The sequence below is a fragment of the Aspergillus brunneoviolaceus genome, assembly GCF_003184695.1.
Source record: "Aspergillus brunneoviolaceus CBS 621.78 unplaced genomic scaffold BO95scaffold_6, whole genome shotgun sequence".
In the NCBI taxonomy this organism is placed as follows: Eukaryota; Fungi; Ascomycota; class Eurotiomycetes; order Eurotiales; family Aspergillaceae; genus Aspergillus; species Aspergillus brunneoviolaceus.
The window spans coordinates 569,481-579,740 of NW_020290736.1; the positions used below are offsets into that span (position 1 = coordinate 569,481).

The 10,260-nt window shown below is 50.5% G+C and overlaps 1 protein-coding gene across 1 annotated transcript; it reads right to left on the reverse strand.

Moving 5' to 3' along the window:
- Nucleotides 1–2,123: 2,123 nt before the first annotated feature.
- Nucleotides 2,124–5,748, reverse strand: BO95DRAFT_223242 (tyrosine protein kinase SWE1). The gene is made up of 2 exons (XM_025581215.1): nucleotides 3,042–5,748; nucleotides 2,124–2,975 (listed from the first exon to the last, which is right to left on the reverse strand). The coding sequence occupies exons 1-2, from the start codon at nucleotides 5,451–5,453 to the stop codon at nucleotides 2,241–2,243; spliced, it is 3,147 nt and encodes a 1,048-aa protein (XP_025446667.1). The 5' UTR covers nucleotides 5,454–5,748; the 3' UTR covers nucleotides 2,124–2,240.
- Between the last annotated feature and the right edge of the window lie 4,512 nt (nucleotides 5,749–10,260).

Here is a 10,260-nt window from a genome sequence, read left to right on the forward strand (position 1 = left end):
TCACGTAGCTCTGCTGTCTCCTCTGCGACTTGTCGACGCAGCAAAGCCAAGCGTTCCGTCTCTCGTTTTTTGAGATACTCTTGCCGCGATCGCAACCGAATTTCAGGCATCACGGCTTCCCGGGCAGAAGCGTCGTCAGCTAAAGCTCGTCGTCGGGCAGCCTCGCCCGCTCTAGTCCGGTCTTCCACTATCTTCTTCGAGTTGCTATCATCTTTTTTGGCCAATCGTTTGGCGAACTCATCCCGCTCCTCGAGGTCTCGTTTCCGCTCCAACTCCTTCTTCTCCTCGGGATCCAGATCAGCAGACACATTAGACCGTGGGGATGCAGGTTCATCGTGCAGCTGGATTCGCTTGGAAGGTGACTCCTCCAAATCGCTGACTTGCTCATCACCGCCATATAGTTCCTCTTCTGGAATCTCTTCGTCACCCCAGCGAGCATCGAAATCGTCCACACGCTGTCGCAGCTTTTTGGTTCGTGGACGTTCTCGGTCTCTAAACCTTTCCTCACGGCTGCGGTCACGCTTCCGGGTCTGGTCTTCTTCCCGGCGACTGCGAGCTTCAGGCCCCTTACCAACCCGGCCACTAATTCTGTCTTCCTCGTTGCGTCTCCATTGATCTCTTTCAGCCTCGACGTTCAAGGGGCCCAGCGATCCTCGTATATCGGGACTATCATCCTCCATGTCCAGTAGCCGATACTTTTTCTTCGGTGCGGCGCTCACACGATCCTTGCTCGTTGCATTACTGCTGTTCCCGCTAGATCCAACCGTCGCGCCTGTGCCAACTCGCCGGTAAAGCTCTGCGCAGAATGATCCGACACCATCGGAACTGCCGTCTAGGAAAGGGAGAAGCTTGTCATGTAGTTCGGTAGCAGATTTTGCCGAGATCGCGGTTGCGAGTACGTAGTCTACCACAGTGGGATCTGATGCATTTGTCAGGCGTAGTAGGGAGTCCGACACGAATGTTTTGTGGTCCATGACGTATGGCAAACGGAGAATGTAAAGGTCAAGGCGCAGAGGGATAAATCGGCCGTGGTTTCTGTAGCATTAGCCGTCCATGTGACATTAGCATGAGATCTTGCACTAGAGCTCTAGCATGTACGCGTGCCAGCACCGAAGTCTTCTTAAAAACAGAGAGAGAAAGAAAAGAAAAAAAAAATAAAAAGAGTAGTCGCATACGGTAAGAATAAAGATACAGACCACGTAGTGAGGCGACGGGCTGCCGATGAGAATGCAAATGCGGCAGCGAGAGCGGTGAGGAAGGGTGGTGGGAGGGTGCGGAGAGTCAAGCTTGACATCGGCGTCGGCGGCTGGTGGCGAATCCCCCCGACTTGCTCAAGCAGCACTGTAACAGGTACTAACTTTATGATCCACAAGGGCTGATATGCCACGCTACGAACACGTTAGGTCGCATCTTCAAACAATACCAATCGACCTTGCCAGAAACTGAGGTGTCATCAACATTACTTTGTTCGACTAAATACGGCAGTTTCCTGTCTGCCTAGAACACATAGCGACATCCATAAGAAGTGGGATGAGAAATTGACAGTGGATCGAAAGCAACGCTGAAGAGAGGGCGCATAGTACAGCCAGGGGATATCGGTTACATAGACATGTAGGGATAAGTGAATATCATCAAACGCCCAAAGTACACGGAGGAAATAGTGACCATACCAGGCCGTCCGGGTTTCCGCAACCAGGGAATCCATTAAAGAAGACGGCAAAGGTAATTTAAGGCAAAGAGAACGGAAAGTAGGAAATCAGGCAAGCCATAGGCCTGCCACATAGTGTATTATATACATCCTCGCTCAAAACGCAGGACGTAAACGCAAAAGAGAGCGGATCATCGTCATATGTCACTTCAGTCATCACGAACTGCAGATGCCCAATCATGCAGAAGACACAGGTGCAAGGCGAACAGAATAATAGTAAAAAGGACGAGAATGGAAGGGAGGTCAGTAATGTATAAAAGAAGCCAGGAGTCTCGTTAATCAACTGACTCATAAACATAAGAAATTTGCAAAACAAAAATGAGTGGACAACCACCGTGCAATGAGCCCGGTCATATCCGGTTCAAATGAGATGGTCGAATGGGAATCTCGATCCCGGCATGGTAATCGAGACAGTCAAATGGATATTAAGATTGATAGTTCGGAATCTCACATAGAACGCCGTCATTAGATGGTATTGTAAAGGAAAGCACCAACTCCGTCGAAATGCATTAGATATGTCAAGTCGTACTGATCAAACATCGATCATTTCTGCGTCTTCAACAAGGACCTCATCAGCAGGGCCCCAGTTGCCTTCATAGACGGTGGCTCCAGCGCGACGTCGGCCGGCAACGAACTGAACGCCGTAGGTCTCAAGAACTTGCTCCGACGTTGGTCGATCAAGCGGTTCCGGTGAGATCATCCACCGCACAATCTTGTCCAAAGCTTGTTCATGGCTGGCGTCGACCATGAATTCAGGAGGGTCTACAAGTTCGCCCGATCGTACAAGAGGAACCGCGTTTTGATCACTAGGTTTGCGGCCCCCGAGGAAGCTGTCCATTCCAAAATCGTCATCCCCAAAGTCGGATGCACATAGTTCCTCAAACGATGGTTCCTCTAAGATGGGGTTGCCGGACGCATCACGGAAGATGCTTGTCTCGAAACTGAATGTTAAGCTTGGGATGTCACTCATGTCGCCGTTCCGCAGCTTCTGCCACGAAAGCCCATTGTCGGGCAATTCAACATTTCCAGCGATTTCGAACATAATCAAGCCCAGAGAAAAGATGTCTGCCGGCTTGTCAAACCGACCCATCAGTATTTCGGGGCCTATATATTCACGATCACCTTCACCTTCGATGCCATCCTCCGCTGGCCAACGTGCTGCCATGCCAAAATCAGCGATCTTCAATACTCCCTCGAAGGTGATCAGGATATTTGCAGGCTTCAGGTCTAAATGAATGAACCCCATTTCATGAATGTGTTTCAAGCCCTATCGTACTCGTTAGTGCTTTTTCTAGCTTTCTGTCGTCTGCGAAGCACAGGAATCCGAACGTACCGTTGACAGCTCCAATAAGATCTTCCAGATCCGGAAGTCATCTAATCGTGCCTTCAATCCAACTTGAGCAAGGAACACATCCAAGCTACCTTCTTCGCAAAACTCTGTTTGAATATAGAGGTGACCGTTATCTTCCCAACTGTCCATGAAGGAGATGATATGATCCGAATTGGTGAGAGATTTGAGTATGTCCACTTCACGAATGCGACGTTCACGATCCTTCAGCCCAGAGTATGGCTGTTTTGATTTTTTTACAGCCCAGACTTGCTCGGTGAGTGCTTTAGGAGTATGGGTGCCATCCGAGCGTGAGGACGATATTGGCATCTCCAGGGGTTCCGCGACTCGATACACCTGGGAAAATTCTCCTGTACCGACCAGTTCCACTCGTTCGAAACGTGAAGTCAAACTCGGATCCACATCTGGTGCATGGTAGCCAGCCAATGGAAGGCTAGGGCGCTTGCCTGACTGATGGAACGAATCACGAGGACCGGTGGGGGTCGCTGGAAGGTTAGAAGAACTAAAGTCGAGTCTGGTCAAATGCTGCTCGTTGGATATCGATAACCCGCTCGGGTCAGGAAACAGATGGTCTTGCGGGGTGTGAGGGGATCCCCGCTGGAATCGGTCGTGTAGTGGGCTTGAGCTCACTCCTTTAGCTTCCGCAAGCCTTTCCAGGGATGCGATCTGTGAGATGGGAGGAGGATAAGTTCTAGAAGGAAAGAAGCTTTGCTTTGTAGGTGTCGGGGGAAGATCTGTTTCACAGAAAGATTGACTGTTATGGCGGCTAGAGGGCGATTGAGACGCAAAAAAGTCATCACCGTCGACGCTCGCGAAACTGCCCCGACGAGATGCCTCAGGTTTGTTGAAAGAGGTCCCGAAGATCCCCATGCCCCGTGCAAATGAGCTCGGTTTGGGCCGGTCACTAGGTGGATTGAACGGTGAGGGCGGTGCCATCTCTGACTGACGGGCTGAGGCTGACATGTCTAGAGGTCGTTCCGGCTGCAATTTCGAACCAGGAAAAAGGTTGGTCGGCCTTTTACAAGGAGTGTCTGGCATGTTCTTGCTGAATCCGAGACCACTCTGAGGGTCTTCTGCATTGCGATTCTTTTTTGAAATGAGACCCGTGGACATGAAAGCAGCCGGAAGAGGTTTGACTAGCTTGTAATTCTCCGGCGTTGCAAACGAGTCGATGGACGATGTCGAATCCTCCCGAGTGAGATGTCGTAATGGCACAGGCCGCGCGCTTCCCGCAGGGAGGGACTTGGAGAAATCAAAGACTCCCCTAGGACGGTCGGTCTTGTGGATGGGTTCATGGGTCGGAGAGTCGTCAACCAAGCTGGAACCAGACGAAGATTGCGTGATGGTCCTTGAAAGCGGATGGGCAGCAGGGCGAGCTTGTGCCGCAATGCCTCCTGTTGATGAGAACAGCGAGCTGCCAGACACAGTTCGAGAGGCAAAGGGACTCTCTCGATGAGGTTGGAAAAGATTGTTATCCAGAGACATGCGGGGCCGCACAGGATTTAGTGAGCGATCGCTCTGTCGCTGCTGAAGGGTAGATCTCCGAAGAGATGATGATCGTTTAGGAATTGTAGCGAAAGGGCTGAATGGAGTGGCATTGGTTGGGAAGGGCGGCGTCGTGGACTCGGGGGACGATTCGACCGCGGGATCTTCTTCAATCTGGGAATCTTCATTATCAAAGATGCTAAACTCGCTCGACAGACTCGTGGCCTGAACGCTGCGTCTTTTTGCGGAAGGGCTACCGCGAGATGCCCGGTCCAGATTCATGATTCCGTCACTACGTTTCAGTGGACTGACGGCAGCGTACGATGCAAATGTCCCGCTCCGTCGCTTCTCGATGCGGGAATGCGTTTGCCGAGGTGCCAGTGTAGATTCTAGACATATGGGCGTGTCACTAGAATGTGCATCGACTGTGGTGTTGTCCAGAGACGGAAGAACGAGCCCAGGGGTAGTGGGGGAATTCTCCACACCCGGCGATGTTGGTGTTGATTGTGCAGGCTTCGCATTTCCGTGATCTGTGGAGATATTCAAAGCGCGTTTGACGGGACTTCTCGGGGATGTGCGCACGCGACGCATGATAGGCCTCGTTATTTTAGTGCTTGGGGGATAAGGTACGGCGAATGGTGATTGATGAGATGAACTAGGGAAGAGTACAAAGTTGCTCTGTGCGGATCGCCGGGAAGGTGACAGAGGTGAGGAGATGAAAGGAGCTGTCTTCGACGGGGAATGATGTCGAGGTGCCAAAAGTGAAAAGTTTGAGTTCTTGGAAGGCGAGCGCGATAATGACCGGCGTAGTTGTCGAATGGCCGTGTTAGCGTCCATATGGTGAATACCACTATGAGATGGCAGGTGCAATGTGCCACCCGCATCGCGGTGCGGCGAGAAAGTTGCTACCATAATGATTGTATATGATTGTCAGATTGAGGAACCAGACCTGTGAGTATTTCACGTATGGTTTGGAAGCAGGTCAGACAGAGTCTGGGATGGTCTGCAAAGTGTGTTATTGCCAAGTCACAGATCGATGACCAAGGCAGGCTTTCCAGACTCTCCGAGTCGTGACAGACTTTCACAACAGCCAACAGCCTCGGGAATTATCCTGTGGCGGTGCGCTCTGCCCCGGCTTAGCCAGTTTTCAACGCGAATATTGTTTGTAGTGGAATGTTTGAGAGGTAAGGCGCTGCGCCAGTGGTTGGGTCGGCGTGATATGTGTTTTCGATGCGACACGACAGATAAATGAACATCAGCAGCTTAGGTCGCGACCGCGGGGGCTTCGAGAGCGCTTGTAGAAGCCTCCATACACCCCCAAAGAACAGCAACTCCTCCGTGCGTATGCCGATGTTCGTAGAGTGTGGTTGAAGGAAAACAATCAGCCTCCTTCGCGATCTCAGGCACGGGGCCACGCGTCAGAATCAGACACGCAGACCACGCACGCAATGTCCTTGAAGGCCTGCGCAGTACGTCGCTGCGCTTGAGACGAAACAGATCTCTATGGAATGTTTCAGATTGATAGCAGACGTCAAAACAAGCAGGCGCGACGCGAAGATGCAGGAGCGACAGGAACGAGGACGGACGCGACAAGAATTCCAAGACAGTGCGACCAGCTGCAAGCGATGCGCAAGAAAGAGGCAGGCGAGTTGCAGCGCAGGACGTGAGAGGATTGATTCTGATTTGATGAGAAGGGAACCACAGCAGCAAGATTCGCCTCCCTTCCGTCTCCCTTTCTTCCTTTAAAACCTGGATGACTGCGCTTCTGCTGCAGAGAGAACCGTGGGCGCAAGGGGTGGCGATTTCGAGGGCCCCCAAAAAAAGAATCAAATAGCCACGCGAAGTCGAAGAGGGCGAGACGAAGGAAGGGATGAGGATGAGGTGGAAGGATGGATAACCCGATGGAGGGGAGGGGCTGGCGATAGGCCGGAGAAGTTGCGGTATGCAGAGCCAGCCTTTCAATAATGATGAATCAATCGTCCGAAAAGTTACCGTTATGGGGAGGAAAGTTCGCGAGTTAACTTTGGAGGGGAAGGCCGATAGTCATTCGATGATGATGATAATATGTTTGGGTGGGGAGAAGGGAATAAGAGGGACAAATGTGGATGGTAAGCAAGCGTAGGACGGAAGGGAACAAAAATTTTGGGTATCTCAAAAAAAGAAATTGCAGAGTGCAAGAGAAGGCCAACCTTGTTAATCGGTGGTTAGTGAGCGAGCGGTTAGTTGGAGGGAGAAAGGTAGTGGTAGAGAAAGAGGGAGGGCCTGACCAGGACAAGGATGGTTCAGGTACCCGGCCAAGTTGGTCGACTCCTTCGTCTTTCGCTCCTCGACCAGCCAAAATCCCCAGGGCGGGACTCGATGTTTCTCTTTGCACGCGCAAGTCGCGTCGTTTGTTGTTGACGGCAGACTGGTTTAGGCTTAGCTCCGGGAGCGTCACGCGTAACCCCAAGACTCCTTGGGGATCATACGATACATACCGGTAATTTTCAACCTTTCGGCGCCCCGCCTCATTGCAGTTCTTTCCATCTCAGGCCGGTTTCAGGCCAGTTGATGCAAGATGCGATCTCAACGGAGAGAGGGAAGGATAAAGAATGATAATAGAAATAAAGAAGGAAAAAAAAAGGAAGGAAGCAAAGCAGAGAGATATTGTAGGCCACCATATCTCTACCACTTTTACCTAGACTCATTACCATCTTTCCATTTATCTCCCCTAAAAATTTGGCCAGGCTGCTCTCACCGCATGTCAAGGCGCAATTAAGATTTCCAGAACCCGGTCATTGGATAGTCCCGTAACGTGTAATATATTTTTAGCGTGGTAGACGGTAAGAATACAAGACCCGCGACTGAGGGCTTCCGTACCAGTTGAGAGAAGTCCCGGATGACTTCATCTGTGCCACTTTACCCCTCCGCATCACTCAACGCTTACTTATCCATCCTATCGATAACTAATGTCGATAAGAAGCGCGGGGGGGGAGGGTTTGGAAGGAGAGCGGCGGTCGGATCAACCGTACGTACCCTTCCAGAGTTTATCTGACGACTCCCTTGCATGCGCGCACTGAAATAACTAATTACCTCAATCACCCCTCCTCCTCCACCTTGAGCAGGCAGTTGAGATCCGTCCGCACACACCATCATTGAGGCTTTGTTATAAGACTATGTCGTTCTTCAACATTATTATCATAAGCTTTGAAATCGGTCTCGCAACTTCCTCTTCCAGTTCATAATCTCTCTGCAAGTTTTTCCTTGTCCATCCCCCACAATTAATGTATAATCCATTGCTTTAGAATCTTCCCAATAATAAACTTGAGCAATTGACTACCCACATATGTGGGCTATATCAACAATCGTTTTCGGTGTCATATTCGTCTTCAGCTCGGGCGCGACTAGAGCTACGTACTGGGGCACCTCTTTTATTTTCCCTGCCGGGGATGGCGAGCCTTACAATTACTTATACGGTAGCAGTACTTCCTAATTGCGGATGCTTATTCCCTGATCCTTTTAAGGCTCTGGATGCTCTTGCCCTTTATTACTAGCTGGCCTGGTGCCCAATTCTTCTCTCACTATTCATACTTGTAGTTAACACCGGACCACTTCCCCCCTCTCCCCCCTCTTCCTTCAGCAACACGTGTTGGCCCTCGCAGCCTCCTTCTGGCTATTCTCGACATGTCCGCGGCAGACAGTAAACTTTTTTTTTTGAAAAAAAAAAGGGTTTTTTCATATCATACTGTACTGTACTTTCCTGTATGTCTTTGATATGCAAGCTAGCTTTGCAATTTTACAATACCTCTCGTATCTTCTGTAAAGACTGGGGTTCGGACATCACCCCACATGACCTTTCTTCCCTAACCATTCAAACTAGGTAAACACCTGGAAGAATATAAAACGGCCCGGTAGCCTCAGGCAGATGGAGTCCTATGATATTGCACACCATGATGCACAACATGATATTTCTTATTGTAGCGCTTCCGAGGCGATTCGCTTTGTCGGTCTTCACCCGAAGCCCGCTCGAGCGCATTGCCATCATCCATTCTGAGGGTGTTAGCCGTTCCTGAGTTGTGGTTCAAAGATTGAATCAAGTTAGCCTGGTGCAAAGCTGAGTTTCTCGAATCTCTAGCAATAATTGAGCCGATCAAAGAGAGGGCTATAGGCTTTCACCCTTGATTCAATTAATCAATCTATTAAGGAGAGATAGCGCAGGTCGGTCCTCGGGAGTACAGCTTGACAGCCTCAGGCACAACCAAGGTAAACTTAAATAGTAAGTAAGGTAGTCTGATGAACTTGGAACCTTGAACACCTGCCCTGCAGGCATTGGCAATCAATCATCCCTTGGTGCCCCGGCCGCCCTATCCATTTGGCTCCTCAGCTTATCCCTCACCCCAGTGACCCCACTCCTCCTCTCCCTTACACCGCACCTTTAGGGTCGAGCAATTCCCGGCTTTCTTCCTTCGTTTTTTTTCCTTTCTTCACGTTTACACATTGACTTATGGGGCTATCTATCTCTTGGCAGATTTCTACCGTAATTCTTCCTTGGTCATGGCGGCGCCCGGTCGATCCAAGACTTTTTTTCTCTGGGTCCAAACACTTGAATTCTACACAGTAATGTCCTGCGGCCTTGCCTCGAATTGTTTCCCCACCCCACCGCATGAACCGCTTACCACATTTGCCCTTGTTAGTACTGTGGTCGTTGTTCTAAGTTGACCCTTACGGAAGATTCCCGGCCAAGGCCCGCGGATTCTAGATCTGTTCACAAGATACCCAGGCCGGTTCCGCAGTCGACATTCTTTTACCTACCCAGACCTTGCCCGAAAGTCTCAAAGCTGGACTTATCAGGAAGGCGAGGATGCCTGCGACTCCACTGATGCGTCTGCCTCGCCCACTTTGTCTGGTTCAGCTGCGCATACTCGTGGGGCTTTGTGGCCTTGTGGTGAGCTCAGCTTCTCGACCTTCTTTCGGCCACCTGTCTGTCACCTGTCGATGCTAGCTGCATCCGGGACGTTCATCAGACCATTGCAGACTTCCGGCTTGCCGGGATGAACCAGTCTGCCTGATTGGGCTCCTTGTTCAAACTCTGCGCGTCTCTGGGTGAGGAAAACCTCTTCCATGTTGTCAGTTTGTTCAAGGACGCCATCGGATACGATTGCAAAAATGGTATAGCTACAATTGACAAGCAACAACTCAATCCTCCGACGTTCGTGATTCTCCCGGCATTCGAATTATCTCGTGTTCTTTCCAAGCCACTTGAGTTTATATACATAATCGACTCATAGTTCAAGAGAGAAACCCTGCTTGAAAGTGCCACTATGTCTGGGGAAGCTTGTATGCGTGTATTCAAAATTCGGGCCCTAGATAAGAAGAACACTTCCACAGCCACATATTTCGCGTTGGCTAGGAAGGCTCTCTGTTTGATGCGACAGCCTCGGGGCTGAACAGCATCCGACTATATTTTCCTTTGTACATTGTCCCTCCTCGCACTGAATAAATATGTAGAGCCTTTGAGTTGGGCCGCTTTATGGCCGGGTGGTTGCTTAAGCTCAATGAAGCAGGCCTTGGCTATCACGGTGATGGCTAATGTCTCGCTCGGACCAGACTCTCCGGACCGAGTAACCGCTGCACTTCATTTTTTATATTGCACATTCGTTGCGCAGCAAGGGGACGGGACCAACGTGACCTCCCAGGTGTCAAGCACGAGACACGTAACTAGGAGGCGAGGACCTAAATA